The sequence below is a fragment of the Sinocyclocheilus grahami genome, unplaced genomic scaffold (genome assembly GCF_001515645.1).
Source record: "Sinocyclocheilus grahami isolate Dianchi unplaced genomic scaffold, SAMN03320097.WGS_v1.1 scaffold262.1, whole genome shotgun sequence".
In the NCBI taxonomy this organism is placed as follows: Eukaryota; Metazoa; Chordata; class Actinopteri; order Cypriniformes; family Cyprinidae; genus Sinocyclocheilus; species Sinocyclocheilus grahami.
Window position 1 is genome coordinate 947,526 of NW_015505441.1, and position 16,861 is coordinate 964,386.

The following is a 16,861-nucleotide window of genomic DNA, read 5'->3' on the forward strand; positions in this document are numbered from 1 at the left end:
GCGATTTCTATAGCGATTCAATGCTTTCAAAATATATACACATTAAATTACTACAAGCACGAATGAATGGAGACCTTGAACAGTGTTCGTGCCCTCGCATCTCTCCTTCACGCGCTCCACTATTTCCCGCCTGCAGGGACTGTCACACAGGATTGCGCTCGCGCTCCGTTCGTCTCACTGACACATTTTTTGAGCAGCTGATGTGTGATCTCTCCTTAGTACTCGTGGCCAGTAATGCTAAAGTGAAGTCGTTTTTCAATGGCTCTCGGTCATACCGACGACATTACCTGTGCAGTCGAAGGCTGCATTTATTGCATGGACGGAGCAAAAAATGTAAGTGTCTAAAGCATACGCACAGTTCCATTGAATGAGAAATGTGTTTTAACAATGTCGTTCAACCGAATGTACGAAGGAAACCGTTAAAATAACCACAGCTTTAACAACGACCTTGAAATAAGAGCGCAAGGTTTATCTGAATCAGATGCATGAAAGTAGCGTTCGTTGCTATAGCAAACAGACTTCGGGCGCGTTTTCTTTCAGAATCATCATTCGCCGATGTAGAGGAAAAGTTAAACACATTTCATTTTATGAAAAAAGTTTTCGCACTGAAAGAGAAGTGATCTCGTGCTCATAGAACTTAAGACGTGCCAGGCTATATCTGCAGCTAAGCTGTATAAAAAGCAGAATGAACTGATGAAACGTTAAGACAATGAACACAATAAATAAATAACATTTATGAATGATGCAGTGCTAATTGACATATCATTTATTACAGTACAGAAACTATAAAGTATATTTTCTACCTTATTCTGTGCAGAAAATGTAAATAATTGTTTGCAGGATATAAAACAATCATACAATTGCCATTAAGAAAAAATATATAGATTACAAATGATTGATTATTGTCCAGCAGTGTATTTGATTTAAAGTAAGATATAAGAAAATAATTCCTTGTTAAAAAAAATTAATAATAATAATAATACACACGGTACATACATAAAATTATTGTATTTGACAATAACCGTCACTTCTGAAATGATGGTTACGCCCCTGGTGTGACAAAATGTTAGCCTGTACATAATACTTTTAAAGCTCTTTTTTAAAATCTAGGCTTACATAAATTTCTACATATGCCATAGCATCATTAAACTAGCATCTAACAATGGACAAACGTGTTTTTTCTCTCTAATCTATGGTTCTGTAGCCATAAAGGCTGCTGTGTAATTTGCCCCCGATTAAGCATTTAGGGGAAGCATTTAAATAATCCTGTGAATGCACTTAAAGAATGCCGAATCGAATCGTTAATCGAATCGAATTTAATTGTGAATCGAATCGAATTGAATCGTTCTGAATTTGCAAAAATCGTTCTTGAATCGAAAACCTATGAATCGTGAATCGAATCGATTCGCTGTCTACCCAAAGATTCACAGCCCTAGTATGGACATAAACATGTTTCAAAATACCTACTTTTGTGTTTCACAGAAGAAAGTTTAAAATGACATGGGTGAGTAAATAATAAAAGGAATTTCATTTTTGGGTGACCTGTCGCTTAAAAAGCGAGGAATAGGATGAACGTTTAATAGGAAAGTTCTTGACATTTCCCGTGAGATTATGGTAACACTGTGCTAGAGTATCTTTGATTATGTTGTACGATAGTTTATTCCTCCTTTCCTGTTAGTTTGCACAATGGACCCCCTGTGGAGCGGCTTTGTACTGCCTGTATAAAAACAACGAGGTGCCGCTTGGCATGGAATCTTCTTTGTTTCAAGATTCTGGTGCAGTTTTCTGAAAGCTTGGATCTTGGATATCCTGAGCAAGCTGCTTGCTCTCGTCCCCTCTACTCCCACTTGCTGTTTGCCGAGCACCAGCGCTTTTGGCCACGCTGCTCCACATGGTTCTCCCCACATATTGGAAGTGCTGGCTTATTGTGCCCCAGAATGTGGCAGAAATCTGCTCCAGCCCAAAGCAGATGGCCGTGCTCGTGGACCCACTCCGTCACTCCTGTTCCCCACCATATGACATTCACACGTGGGTGAGCCATCTCCACTCTCCCCCTGCCAAGTGTTTAGCTTTGCTTTTTGGATGACTACTCAATCAGCCAAGTGCCCCAAGAGAAAGAGAGACCGCTTTTTCTTGCACCAGATTTTTTTTCCAGCCGAACAAGTGATTTTTTTGTGTCTGTGTTGTGCACATTAAGAGGACTTCCATGTGTTTGTGGTTCATGTAGTTTATGTCTGGTTTGTGTAACTGTCTGCAGTACTGGCGGCAGGTGTACCTGGTAACCGTTCTGGCCATGATGCTGGCAGTGTTCTTCGCCCAGATACACCCTCATTACTTGACCAAGAAGTGGCAGAAGCGTCGCTCTGTTACATTCTGTGCTGTGGCGGGATATGGCCTCATCCCCACCTTTCATTGGATCTGGCTCAGTGGGGGTTTCAGCTCAGACATAGTCCAGGTAAGAGGCATCCTCCCAATTCTTTAATAGATATTCATAAATAATATCAACTACAGAAATAATGAGTATTGCCAGACTTTTTTCCATATATATGGACAAAATATTTACCAGACTTTTACCCATTTTTCAACCTCAATAATCTTAATAATAATAACAGTTGAAGTAGTAGTCAGTGTGTATGTATGTATGTATGCATGCATGCATGCATGCATGTATGTGTATATATATATATATATATATATACACATTGTGTGTTCAGTATATGTAACTTATTGATTTAATTTTTTTTTTTTTTTGGTAGGAATTTGTTCCCAGAGTGCTGATAATGTATGTACTTGCTGTAGCTGCTATCATCTTCTACATGTCCAAAGTTCCAGAGCGTTATTTTCCAGGTACTTGAAATTTTTATATTTCTTACTCTTTCATTTTTATTTCACAATTGGAGCTCAGCATGGCATCCTGACATGAAAGCAGGGTTGCATTTCACTTATGTCGAATTTGATACTGTCCAGAGAGAGGTTTTTTGGACTAAACCAAGGGCCACACCTGCCTTAATTTGAATTGACTCACACTGCTGTGTGCGATGACCAAGTTAATTAATGCTTTAATGCTCTTTTTGTAATCTCTAGGTCAACTGAACTACTTGGGCTCCAGCCATCAGGTGTGGCACATATTGGTAGTGCTCATGTTCTACTGGTGGCATCAGTCTGCACTTTTCATAACCAACTATCGACACGCTCACCCTTGCTCAGACTACCCTCTTCATTCCTAGAGTTACGGGATCGAGGGACACCACTGAGGACTGTTGTATAGCATTTTAATTGATCTGAAAGCTTGAACACATTCTGTGTTTATAAAATATGATTGCAAGGTGTATGGATTTTTTTTTTTTAATTGTCTTATCGATTTTGACACTTTTTATACATTTTGTAAAAGTGCCTAGATGTTTCAGTATAATTATAATTTAAAGGCACTTGAGGTAAGCAGTGTTAGGCTTTTAAAAGCACTTTTAAAAATCAAAGTTAAGCACCATTTCACAGCGTCTGCATGCGGGGGTTTCTACATCTATACAAATGTACTTCTTGGGTAACATGCAGGTTATGTGGGCAAAACGTCTGTTACATGATAATAGTTAAACATTCAGTATTGTATTGTGAGTTCAATACTATTTTGATGTGTACTTTTTGTATTTGCATCTAAAATTCAACGATTCACAAGCTTAATAGTACCACACTTATGATTTATGTTGGGTTTGTGTGAACATGACTTTTGAAATAAATGTACATGATATAAGTCATATAGTCTTATTTAAAACATTGAATAAACCAGAGATTTCATAGGGCTTGTTCAGTGATTGGTGAAATAAGCAAATGTTTTACATAAGTGGAAAATATATTTTGAGTTGCTCCATATTGTAATACACACATCAGTATTATTTATATTGATGTAGAGAGATGACTCATTGTTTGTTTACTCTGTTACAATGGCAATTTAAAAATCCTTCCATACACTGAATGCATTTTACACTACTCTGTATATTGCATTTCATCCATTTGTAATCTAAGATATCAAGTCATACATTTATGACTAATGTGAAAGCTACATATTTCAGTTCATTTTCTGCCTTACAATAGCGAACTGTACAGCTGTACAATTGCATTTTTTTTTAACATAGTACAATGTGTTTTTAGTGCTTAATGGTAGGGTGATGTGCTGTTACTGAATCATGATGCTTGATTATGTGTAACTATTTTTATTTATTTTTACCACATGGTATGGTTGGTAATATGTTGGGATATGCGTTCTTCTGTAAACCGGATTAAATATTCACGTTGTCCTTTTCAACTGCAGTTTTAATGATAGTTTTTAAATAAAAGATCTGACTGACAAAAAAAAAAAACCGGGGACTCATGATCTCCAAAAAAATCGTTTATTGCATTGTTAGAGTGTAGTATTACATAAGAAAAAAACTAATCTTGCAATGTTTGAAAAAAAGCTCTTTTTGGTCTTGAATGTTCCAACTGCAGATACTCAGTGTGTAAATGTATCTTCTAAATGGCCCTTTTATCAGTAAAATTGTGATACTCTTCATGACTAAAATTGAATTAAAAAATTAGCTTCAAACAAGTGACTGGTATATAAATAGGAAAAAATTGCAATGAGCTCATTCTTTAATTATTTTCCCTTTCCACAAGAGCTAATTGTTCATGATTGTAGGTTACAGACGTAGTGGAACACCTAATCATTTGATAACATCAAATATGTTAAGTTCAGGTTGGAGAACTATTTCTATGTGAGTTACAACATTGTCTAATAAACTGCAAGTTTAACTTCTCTTGTGTGGTCAGTTTACTAAAGGGGACGTTAAGACCCTTTTCATTTATATAGACATTGTAACGTTCTTACAAAATGTAAAAATATGCATAAAATCGTCTATGTGAATGACATTAAAACGGAGAAGGCCTACACTCAGATGATTCCATTGACACAAACGGGCTACTACAGCCATTGTGTATTCGAGGTACTGTTAAGCAGGGTGGGGAATACCCAGATAAGGCTTTATGGTGTTTCATGTTGGTAGATAGGAGTTGTACCAACTCAGTGGTCAACAATGGAGTACAAACTTGATCAAAATGCTGTTCGCCATTGGTATTTTTCTCTTAATCCTATTAAAACAAAGGATTATACACACATCTCCACTGTTTTTGTTGTTGTTTTTACTGAGCAGAGCGCTTATTGAAATGCAGCATAGAAGGCTTTCTAGCGTGTAAAGAATATGCTTCAAAAGCCTATTTGAAAGCATCCACCAACCACAGGTTTAAGTCACCAAAAGGAAAATAGGTGTTTTAGCTGTCCAGTTAGGTATTAAAATACTTGAAAAACTACAAAAGTTGAATGTTATCTAGTTTAAAGGCCTACGTCCCAATGGGCTGCACATACACAGAGATCACAGCACAAAGCTGCCGTCCGTTAAAGACATTTCAAAAGGCTGCTTGGACTTTGCATAATGTAGCAGTGTATGTGTGTGTGTGTGTGTGCTGGAAGACAAGGCATTCACTGCTTTGAGGGGAAAGGTGCGGCTCCGAAAGGGTCGAGATCTATTGGTGGGGTTTGCGGAGCTCCGCTTTGGACCACCAGTTCTGTGAAAGGTACTGCTCCAAAGTCATCAATCTTATTCCCGTCAAACACGCCATGTAGGGAGCTGGTTCTCGGCCTGCCGTTGGTCGAATTGATCTCACTTTTGTTGTCTCCTAAGCTCTGGTGCTGACCGTGTCGACTGCCATCTTGTGGATGAAAAGGCTTGGCTCCAAACGGATCCAACAAAACCTCCTCTGGGGGTAAAGCAGCTCCTTTTTCCATCACCTCGCCAAGGGAAATACTGATGTTCTCTTTGGAGTCGGACGTGCTGAGGAACTCGTTGCTGCTCTGCGAGTCCCGTCTACCCACTTTCTTGTGCCTTCGCACCCGTTCAGGGGTACGGAAACTGGGTTTGTTGCTCTTCTTGCCGCTGGTGGGCGTGCTGTGGTGTCGCTTCCCATTGCCTCCACTGGCCTCCTGCTTGGTGCGCCTTTGCCGCAAGGAGAGTTTCTGAAGACTGCGCTGCTTCTGCCTCTGTTGCTGGGGACTGGCTGCGTCGTCAAAAGGTGCTTGGCCAAATACGTCCTCTTGATTCCTAGAAGTGGTTATTACGTGGCCAGGTTCGAAAGGCGAGAATCCAAATACATCCACGCTGTCAGGAGAAACGGGTGGCGTCTGGCCGCTGGGTCCATCGTCACTCCAGCTGGACCTGGAGATGTTTCTGTTGAAAGGAGCTTTGGTGAATACATCAGTCTCTTCCGCAGCGTTCTCCTGGCTAGCCTGCCTAAAAGGGGCTTTGACGAAAATATCTGAGCTCTCTGGTGACACTCTGGGCTGACCACTGCCAACAAAAGGAACAGCACCAAACACATCCACAATGCTCGTGACAGGCATGGCGACACTTGGTGAATTGGGAGGAGTGTTCAGACTGGCTCCAGATTCAGCTTTCACAGATCTCGGAGGAAAAACCGCAGCTTTGTCATTCGACAGCCCAAGTTTTGCTTTCCTTGAGTCACAATCGGAGTCTGAGCTGTGCTTGTCCTCCTCTTCCTCTATCTCTTCCTCAGAGTCCATGAGTAACGGCCTCTGACCCAGGTTCTCAGGTTCGGTGTCTTCGTGTTCACTGTTGAGACCTTCCTCCTCTTCCGCCTCTTCGTCTTCACTGCTTTTGGGAGAGGGCGGGTCGGACTCAAAATCACTGTCTGATTCCTCGCCTGCTTTCTGAGGCAGTGAACTAGTGGAGCTACTTTTCTTTGCAGATTTGTTTTCTTTGACTGATGGCAGGGTTGTGTCTTGCATGGCTGGAACAGTCACAGCAACACTGGGCATCTCAACAGGATGGTCTGCTGTCAGCACACCAGCTCCTGCTAAATGAACACACAAAGTTGACGATAAATGTCTGATAAACACAGCATGTGACTTAAATATGCTTTCAGTGGAACTAGCGCCTTTCCCAAACTGAATATACTAATTACTATTATTCCACCCTTGTAGCAACAACATCCACAACTGAGAGCATTAAAAAAAAAAGCTAAGAATAGACATACAAAACCTACTAAAGATGGTTTAAGACTAACAGTGAATGAAATGGTGAGTCCAAAACAGACTCCAGAAACTTCAGAACTAACCAAAATATAAACAAATTTTTTTTTTTTATAATACACACAGTATATCAGAATACTTGAAATCTTTACAATTTTACATTATATTAAAAACATGTTGCTACTAGAAATAGCAGTAATACTAAACCAGTTGGCGCATTTAAATTTGACAGCACTAAAATACAAAAACTAAATGTAAATAAAGTGAAACTAGAAGACTTAGGAAAAAGAAGTCAAACTAAACTGACGATGATAGAAAGAAAACTATAATTATAAAGCTATATTATAGTTTTATTTGTGTAATGATGATTCTTAACATTTTTAATTTAAGTAATTTTACAATTACAAATTTTAAAGACGAAGCTAATTTGTACAACTATGTGTATTGACACAGAGATGAAACAACTATTATATTCGATCAAAAACCTGCACTTTTCCTGCAAAATCTCACCTGACTAAGTGCTTGAAAGATACATTTTTAACCTCAGGCATGATTTTGGAAATTGTACGAGACATTTTCAAATCTCATTAAAAAAAAAACTGACTTTTGACTTGTGAGATACACTATTTATTATTTGTTTCTCCTGTAATTAAACTAGTGTATCTTGCTACAGCGCATCACAATATTTGTCAACATGAATAATTATTGAGATATTTGTCTAATTTCAAAAGACTGAAATTCTCAACATGGCTAGGCATTGCCATCCTCCCCCTGCTGAGCAGGCAGAGCTGCGGATCTGTTATCAACAGATCCATCCAAACTGGCAGAGCGAGACACAAGATTAGCCAAACCTGGTTCTATGAATATGAAGAAGTTCAAAAATATATAAATAAAACCAAGTTAAATAACTAATTAAATAACAACAACTACTTCTACTACAATGATTGGTCACCGTGATTTTGCCAAGTAAGACATGTCCCTGGATCAACATAACAGTCCAAACATACAGACTTAACCCAATCCCCCCTAAACCTAACCTTACCCATAATTTATTCCTAAAATCAGAGGGAAATGACAGCTGATTAACATGGGTGTAGAAGCACCTAACCCTGATTGTAAACCTAAAACTGGCATTTCCTGAAAAGTTATCTATCAATTCTGATTGGAATGATGTTCCAGGATCAACAAGGATGTGGATCCAGGAACATGTTGTACTTGGTCAAATCACTCAACAGGACAGTCAAGAACAGCGTGAATTGGGAGGAGTGTTCAGACTGGCTCCAGATTCAGCTTTCACAGATCTCGGAGGAAAAACCGCAGCTTTGTCATTCGACAGCCCAAGTTTTGCTTTCCTTGAGTCACAATCGGAGTCTGAGCTGTGCTTGTCCTCCTCTTCCTCTATCTCTTCCTCAGAGTCCATGAGTAACGGCCTCTGACCCAGGTTCTCAGGTTCGGTGTCTTCGTGTTCACTGTTGAGACCTTCCTCCTCTTCCGCCTCTTCGTCTTCACTGCTTTTGGGAGAGGGCGGGTCGGACTCAAAATCACTGTCTGATTCCTCGCCTGCTTTCTGAGGCAGTGAACTAGTGGAGCTACTTTTCTTTGCAGATTTGTTTTCTTTGACTGATGGCAGGGTTGTGTCTTGCATGGCTGGAACAGTCACAGCAACACTGGGCATCTCAACAGGATGGTCTGCTGTCAGCACACCAGCTCCTGCTAAATGAACACACAAAGTTGACGATAAATGTCTGATAAACACAGCATGTGACTTAAATATGCTTTCAGTGGAACTAGCGCCTTTCCCAAACTGAATATACTAATTACTATTATTCCACCCTTGTAGCAACAACATCCACAACTGAGAGCATTAAAAAAAAAAGCTAAGAATAGACATACAAAACCTACTAAAGATGGTTTAAGACTAACAGTGAATGAAATGGTGAGTCCAAAACAGACTCCAGAAACTTCAGAACTAACCAAAATATAAACAAATTATTTTTTTTTATAATACACACAGTATATCAGAATACTTGAAATCTTTACAATTTTACATTATATTAAAAACATGTTGCTACTAGAAATAGCAGTAATACTAAACCAGTTGGCACATTTAAATTTGACAGCACTAAAATACAAAAACTAAATGTAAATAAAGTGAAACTAGAAGACTTAGGAAAAAGAAGTCAAACTAAACTGACAATGATAGAAAGAAAACTATAATTATAAAGCTATATTATAGTTTTATTTGTGTAATGACGATTCTTAACATTTTTAATTTAAGTAATTTTACAATTACAAATTTTAAAGACGAAGCTAATTTGTACAACTATGTGTATTGACACAGAGATGAAACAACTATTATATTCGATCAAAAACCTGCACTTTTCCTGCAAAATCTCACCTGACTAAGTGCTTGAAAGATACATTTTTAACCTCAGGCATGATTTTGGAAATTGTACGAGACATTTTCAAATCTCATTAAAAAAAAAACTGACTTTTGACTTGTGAGATACACTATTTATTATTTGTTTCTCCTGTAATTAAACTAGTGTATCTTGCTACAGCGCATCACAATATTTGTCAACATGAATAATTATTGAGATATTTGTCTAATTTCAAAAGACTGAAATTCTCAACATGGCTAGGCATTGCCATCCTCCCCCTGCTGAGCAGGCAGAGCTGCGGATCTGTTATCAACAGATCCATCCAAACTGGCAGAGCGAGACACAAGATTAGCCAAACCTGGTTCTATGAATATGAAGAAGTTCAAAAATATATAAATAAAACCAAGTTAAATAACTAATTAAATAACAACAACTACTTCTACTACAATGATTGGTCACCGTGATTTTGCCAAGTAAGACATGTCCCTGGATCAACATAACAGTCCAAACATACAGACTTAACCCAATCCCCCCTAAACCTAACCTTACCCATAATTTATTCCTAAAATCAGAGGGAAATGACAGCTGATTAACATGGGTGTAGAAGCACCTAACCCTGATTGTAAACCTAAAACTGGCATTTCCTGAAAAGTTATCTATCAATTCTGATTGGAATGATGTTCCAGGATCAACAAGGATGTGGATCCAGGAACATGTTGTACTTGGTCAAATCACTCAACAGGACAGTCAAGAACAGCGCTTGGGGGACGGGGGTGACAGTAGAGCAAGAACAGCATGGGAGGAAAAGAAACTGTGGTGCTTTTTGAAAGAAATACGAAGCTTAGTGGAAAAAATATACGAGCAGACTGTTTAGAGAGTCCGGATTACAACACATCTAATCCCGCCTACCTCCTGGAATACAACAATCCACAGCACAGCATAATGGAACATCCTTAATCATATAAGAAGATCGCAACCAGAAGACGACATTATTGAGTGTTCTTTTCCAGGCCCATCCGATTACACGCTGATCACGGCTCTAGTACAAACAGCCATAGCATGTGGATGTCCAGACCTCTTCCTGCTTTGCTTGAATAGGGAACATAATGGAAATGTCATATTGCTCTGAAAGCTACATATCCCTCCAGTGGATTACCCAGACCTCTCTTCCCCAGCTCAGCAGATGCTACGCTGATTGTCTTTTTGTCTTCACAATATATGCAAATGATTTACGGACACGGCCGTGATATGCTTCAATAGTTCATTGTCTCTTACCTCATTACGTCCGAGTGCCTCTGTTCTACATGCAACTTTACCAGGCAAACAGAATATTTGAATTGAGTTCATAAAGAGAGATTATGCTCATTCTGTAGTTTAAGAGCCATTTTATTATGCTTCCCCCTCCAACGACCATATTAAGCATACAGACCAACAGGAAAGCTACAAAACATAATTGGTCCTCATACATAATCTAGATCATATACTAGATTTGAGGATGTTTTCACAGCCACATTTTAATCAAAAGAGTTACTCCAATAGTATCCTATTCAACCATTGTCAGATCTAAAAAATGCGTGCAAAAGATTATGTAGAGTAAAAAGCTTATACTACACTCCGAGAGTATTTTACATATTCTGAACAGATTTTGTTAAATTATATATACACTGTACATTAATTGTAAATTTAATGTCAGCATTAATGTTGAACTAAAACCTCAGACTGACAGTATATAATGTTTACACTCACGTAAAAAAAAAAAAAAGTAGTCTGTGTCAAAAGGTGGCATGTTTAAGACACTTCATTTAAGTGTGTAGCAACATCTTTGTCTTTATATTTTTTTTTTGGTATGAACATGGTGTTAACATTATGCTTTAACCAAATGAAAAATGAACTAGATTAATGTTATACATGTTTAGAATACACAGTTAGACAAAGACAGCCATGCTAATTATATAAAAGGAGGATCATCTTGCTCTTGTGGCATAAAGGTGGAAGACATCAGAACCTCTTATCCTCGAAGCATTAGTCAAAAGCTCCTGATATGAGCTTCTATAACAAAAATCAACAAATATAACACTGCTTTTAAATAAGCTTTATTTATAATTAGCATTGTATAAAGAAACATTCAGTTATACATTGTGATACATGAGTATTTACATCGGTTTGTCAACTGGAGACTGAACATTAACAGCTTATGCATGTATGTACAGATGAGAAGTCACTGAGGAATGGAGGAGCTATGAACCTCTGTCATCTATAGGAACATATGCAACATAAAGACTCCTGTACCATGATCTCTCGAGCAACATAAGGCTTAAAAGGAAAGCTGTTATAGGATAAACTGTCACCTGTGCACTTTTAATATTAGCGTCAACAAAATTTAAAAAGAAAGACTAAAAACAAAAGTGACCTATAACTCCAATTTATATGTAAGTGGGTTTAGTCAGTCACCCTCAACAACTGTTCTACTTACACTTGCACAATAGTTCACAATATGGCTCTAAAGACTTTTAATACAAGTTGTGTTCACAGGTCTGTCAGTTTTAACTGTCCACCAATATCCCACTCAGTCAAGATGTCTCTGAAAATGGCTGTCTTTATCTAATACAGAATGGTTACAAACACATTAAACTTAAAAAAACAAACAATAAATAAAACACACACGTTCTGATAAAGCAAAGGAACTTGAGTGGGTGATGAGATGATTGAGTACATAAAATTAGGAGTCCAGAACACGGATTCACTAAACATTATGGTCAACTTACCGTTGTGAAAAAGTTTGGTAAACATTATGGTAAGCCCTTCAAGTAAACTATTACTAAATGCACTGAGCAAGTACCTCTAAATGCATGTGCTGACAATGAATCTATTAATTAAGGCTCAATGCTGCCATTATGAATGAGACCGCAACAAATGATGTGATGTGTCTGTGGTGTGACAACCAGTATAACATGTAAAAAGGCTCATACATTCTTAGACATAGCGTTTTCTATGGAAAACATCATCTGTGACCAGAAAAGAGTTCTAGCATAGGCTACATAATAATAAAACAAATTATGCAAAAGAAAGGGAAAAAAGGGCTGCCAACTCTTAGTTGCTTCTGTAGATGCAACCGTTTCTGATTATTCGGCTAACCTCACTCCAAGTTAACCTGCCAATGTTCCCTAAATTGGCAACTTAAAGTATCTTCACAGTAAATTACAGAAAGGAAAAACAAGTCTCAATGAGGAATTTAAAGCCAACTCTAACACTAGAGGAGAGAGACTTGTGTTCAACTCCATGAAAAAATTGGCATGTTTACAAGTAAACAAAGTGAATATGAGGATCGCTGCAAATTTTCTATGGTTTGAGGTCCATAGAAATTGTACCTGAGAACTTCTGGCACTCACTGTTTCTATCAACAACTTGCTATCAAGCACAAAATGTATCTCTGAAGCAAAGAAAAAAGGGGAAAAAATCCACTAAGTGGAAAATTTAGGTTGCTCAAGAATAAGAAAATCTATTCTATCATGCCAACCTGATGACTATGACAAAAAAAAAATGTAATGCTAAAATAATAGAAAAAAGAAAGAAATTTCCCTTAAACTTGTGCATTTTGCATAATGGAAAAAAACACTTTTCTGCTCTGCATAATCTAAACCTGTTGAAATAAAAATGTTAGTCCTGAGCAAAAAAAAAATCTAAATGACAAAAAGTCCAGAGTACAGTTCACTTATACATATTGCAGTGTAACTGCACCACCACATAGGAGTTACCTCCAAATATTTGATTAAAACTAAACGTATTAAAATGTTGTTTAAAAATGCAGATGTGAAAAGAGCATAGCACAAATTTACTACTATAATACAGCTAATTGCAAAAACAAATAAAAGTTCAAGCTTGAAAAACAACAAATAATAACAGTAGAGAAAAAGAACAAGGCACCAGCAACAAACATGGAGGTGCTATAAAGCTGTGGTTTTGTGAAGTATAAATCCCAAGAATAAAAAAAAAAAAAAAAAAAAAACTTAAGTCTATATTTCTTATTATCGGTTATAGTTCCAAATGATACATATACTTTTTTAAAATCTGCAAATCCTCTCTATTTCTATGCTTGCATTTGACTATTTACTGCCTGTTGGGGAGGGGCTATCTATCTATCATATATATATAATATCTAAACCTATGCATGTACCAGATATATAGAGTTTTATTAAAATTTTCTCTCATCTACACCTTATGAACAGTGAGAAATAAAAACAAAAAAGGTTTTCTAAGACATACAGGGTTTGTTTAAATAATGACAAGATTGTAACTGTCTAAATGTATGCATTTAAAGTGGTTTAAGGAATAAATGGAAACATTGATTTTGTTTGTCTCCCGACTCCAGATGTGACAGTGATATGTGGTGTAGAGCGGCCACATCCAGCGAGCAGAGAGACAGAAAGGGGTCGGGAAGAGCAGGAATAGGGGAGCACAGATATGAGGAGAGAGGTGGAGGAGGAGGAGGACGGTAAACAGGGAACTTTGGTGAGGATCCTTTGAGAGCCGGCTGCTAGAACTTGCCTGCGTTGGCCAGGAAGGGCACAGAGCCAAATGGATCCTCAGGGAGAGAGGGCTGCAGTAACGGCTGCTGTCTGTCTATGCTGCTGGCCTCCATGCTGACAGATCGCTCTACCGGCTTTTCTGTGGGCAAGAAGTGTGGCGGACATGTAGAAAATGTTAGTGTAAGAATAAAGCAGAATGTGTATGCCCTCTGCTGGAGAGGGTGTAGAATAGAATATTACAAGAGGATGGACATCTGGATGCAATTCTAAAATGGACTCAAAGGAACACAGAGACACTTGCTTGCTCTTAGAAGGTCGAACTCTCGATCGAGAAGTTCCTCTTCTGTGAGTTTGGAGAAATTGTCTTCTCCAAATGGGTTCCAAGCAGACATATCAGGAGGGCTATTGACAGTCTGGGGAGGAGGGCTCATGACATCCACAGTGGACACTGGGTTTCTACTACAACAGAAAAAGAAAAAATGTCAGACATTTAAAGAGATATACATTAATATATCAGATAACAGATCTTTATACACAGAACTTTTCACTTTTGTTGACTTGCACTGTATAACAAAGGTTCTTTGTGTGTGTAACTGCTATTCAAACGGCTCTGTATCGTCCTTATTTTTCAACACTTAAGCTGTTTACTATGACTGTGCAAGACTTCATTAGCCGCTTTAGGGAAATAACAAGAAGAATACTAAAGTACTGTAAATGGTAAATCAGTGTGTGTTTATAATTAAGATGATAAATTAAAATAATATGGTAAAAAATACCAGTTTGCAGTTTCCAAGCAGCATAACAGCTAAAAATAACTGGAAGCGAATGTCACCGGAAGCCAGACACGTTAAATTTACAAATGGCCACAGCCTTTCTAACGTGAAAAATAAGATGGGTATACACTACCGTTCAAAAGAGGGTCAGTAAGATTATAGAAATCAATGCTTTTATTTAGTTAGAAAACAGTAAATTGATCAAAAGTGACAGTAACACATTTATAAACGTTACAAAAGATTTATATTTTAAATAAATGCTGTTCATTTTCAGAATCGTGAAAATGCATCATAGTTTCCACAAAAATATTAAACAACCATTTTCAACATTGATAATCCAAATCAGTATATTAGAATAAGTTGTGAAGGATCATGTGACACTGAAGGCTGGAGTAATGGCTGCTGGAAATTCAGCTTTGCCATCACAGGAATAAATTACATTTTAAAAGTATATAAAAATACTAGAGAGTTATTTTTATTAAGTGTAATAATATTTCAGAATACTAAAGTTTTTCTGTTTTTGATCAAATAAATGTATCCTGGGTAAGCATAACTAATAAAAAAAAAACATTAAAAAAATGGAGAAAAAAAACCTTACCAACCCCAAATTTTTGAATGCTAGTGTACAGTAAGTAATTTTCACTCAGTGTGACAGACTGACTATGGAGAAGTACATTGTTAATAATGTCCAAAGTGCTTGCCTGATGTTAGCGAAGGGGGTCTCTACGGGAGAAGGTCCTGCAGGGTTATAGGAGCCCAGTGGGGTCTGGAACTCCAGAGGAGAGATATAGGGCACCTGTTGGACTGGAGCACATTGCTGCTGCTGCTGCTGAACAAAGGCCTGCTGCATCTGTAAGGACACAAGTAAATAAACTCAATTTAGTAAACTGCTGCAGGTTTAAACTATGGCTGCTGGGGTGTGCTAATGCTTATCAATATTCAGATCTTCAGTTTGACAACATAATGGTGCTACTGTCATGTCTCTTGTACAGTATCACACAGCAGCGTCCATTGTGTTGCTGAATGTTTGATGTTATATGATGCAATGGATTTACAAAAAACTGCAAGGTCAAACTCAAAACGATAGTTCACTTCCATTTCCATTATTATTTATTTATTTGCAAGCAGATGTGTAATAAGCAAGATATAAAATGCAGTACTACATATTGGACCTAAATATATAGCAGATATGCTCACTGAATATAAACCTAACAGACCACTCAGATCATTAGGATCGAGTCAGTTAGAAATACCAAGGGTTCACACAAAACAAGGGGAATGTGCTTTTAGTTATTATGCCACCCGCAGTTGGAATCAGCTTCCAGAAGAGATCAGATGTGCTAAAACATTAGTCACATTTAAATGCAGACTCAAAACTCATCTGTTTAGCTGTGCATTTATTGAATGAGCACTGTGCGATGTCCGAACTGATTGCACTATATTATATGTATAATCGTTTTCTTAAATTCATTTTAAACCTCTTAAATCAATTTTTTTTAAATAATTTTCAAAGTTTTTAAATTCCTTGTTTTATTGTTGTGATTATTGTTTTTATTTTATTTTATGTAAAGCACTTTGAATTACCATTGTGTATGAAATGTGCTATACAAATAAACTTGCCTTGCCTTACATACATATTGTAATGCCCTTCAGGGTAACAAAAGACCTGGTCATCCTGGGTATTTTGTGATCATGAATAAATAGAAGCCTTCCCCTTCCTTAAAGGGGTGGTTCATTGTGATTTCACTTTTTTAACGTTAGTTAGTGTGTAATGTTGCTGTTTGAGCATAAACAATATCTGCAAAGTTACGAAGCTGAAAGTTCAATGCAAACGGAGATATCGTCTTTCAAAATTCTGGCAGTTTAATGCCTACAAAAATGGCTGGTAGGGACTACAAGTTACTTCCCGGGTTTGTGACGTAACAAACCCAGATAAACCCCACCCCCGGGAAAAGGCAGCAAAGGGGGCGAGGCCATGCTGTGCTGCTTTAGAGAAGAGGAAGAGAAAACTAGATGTGCACGTAAAAATCTATTCATATATGAATCACGATTCTAATGGATTCACAAGTTTCAAAATCAATGTTCTAAAGCAGAGGTTCTTAATAC

At 37.6% G+C, this 16,861-nt stretch overlaps 2 protein-coding genes across 3 annotated transcripts in view; one reads left to right on the top strand and one right to left on the bottom strand.

Annotated features, from left to right (window-relative positions):
- The window catches only part of LOC107599192 (progestin and adipoQ receptor family member 3-like), an 11,222-nt gene extending 7,707 nt beyond the window's left edge, over positions 1 to 3,515 (top strand). For both annotated transcript variants that reach the window (XM_016290713.1, XM_016290712.1), the window contains 3 exons: positions 2,258 to 2,455; positions 2,757 to 2,847; positions 3,085 to 3,515. In XM_016290713.1, coding sequence (XP_016146199.1) covers positions 2,258 to 2,455; positions 2,757 to 2,847; positions 3,085 to 3,227 — 432 coding nt within the window. In that variant the 3' untranslated portion in view covers positions 3,228 to 3,515. The remainder of the gene's footprint in view (positions 1 to 2,257; positions 2,456 to 2,756; positions 2,848 to 3,084) is intronic.
- Positions 3,516 to 3,604: 89 nt separating this feature from the next.
- LOC107599185 (putative BMP-2-inducible kinase-like protein) overlaps positions 3,605 to 16,861 on the bottom strand; it is an 18,275-nt gene continuing 5,018 nt past the window's right edge. Inside the window, exons 2-6 of the mRNA XM_016290702.1 lie at positions 15,457 to 15,605; positions 14,284 to 14,441; positions 14,002 to 14,121; positions 8,360 to 8,788; positions 3,605 to 6,471 (exon numbers count right to left, since the gene is read on the bottom strand). Of these exons, the coding sequence (XP_016146188.1) occupies positions 5,510 to 6,471; positions 8,360 to 8,788; positions 14,002 to 14,121; positions 14,284 to 14,441; positions 15,457 to 15,605 (1,818 nt within the window). The 3' untranslated portion in view covers positions 3,605 to 5,509. The remainder of the gene's footprint in view (positions 6,472 to 8,359; positions 8,789 to 14,001; positions 14,122 to 14,283; positions 14,442 to 15,456; positions 15,606 to 16,861) is intronic.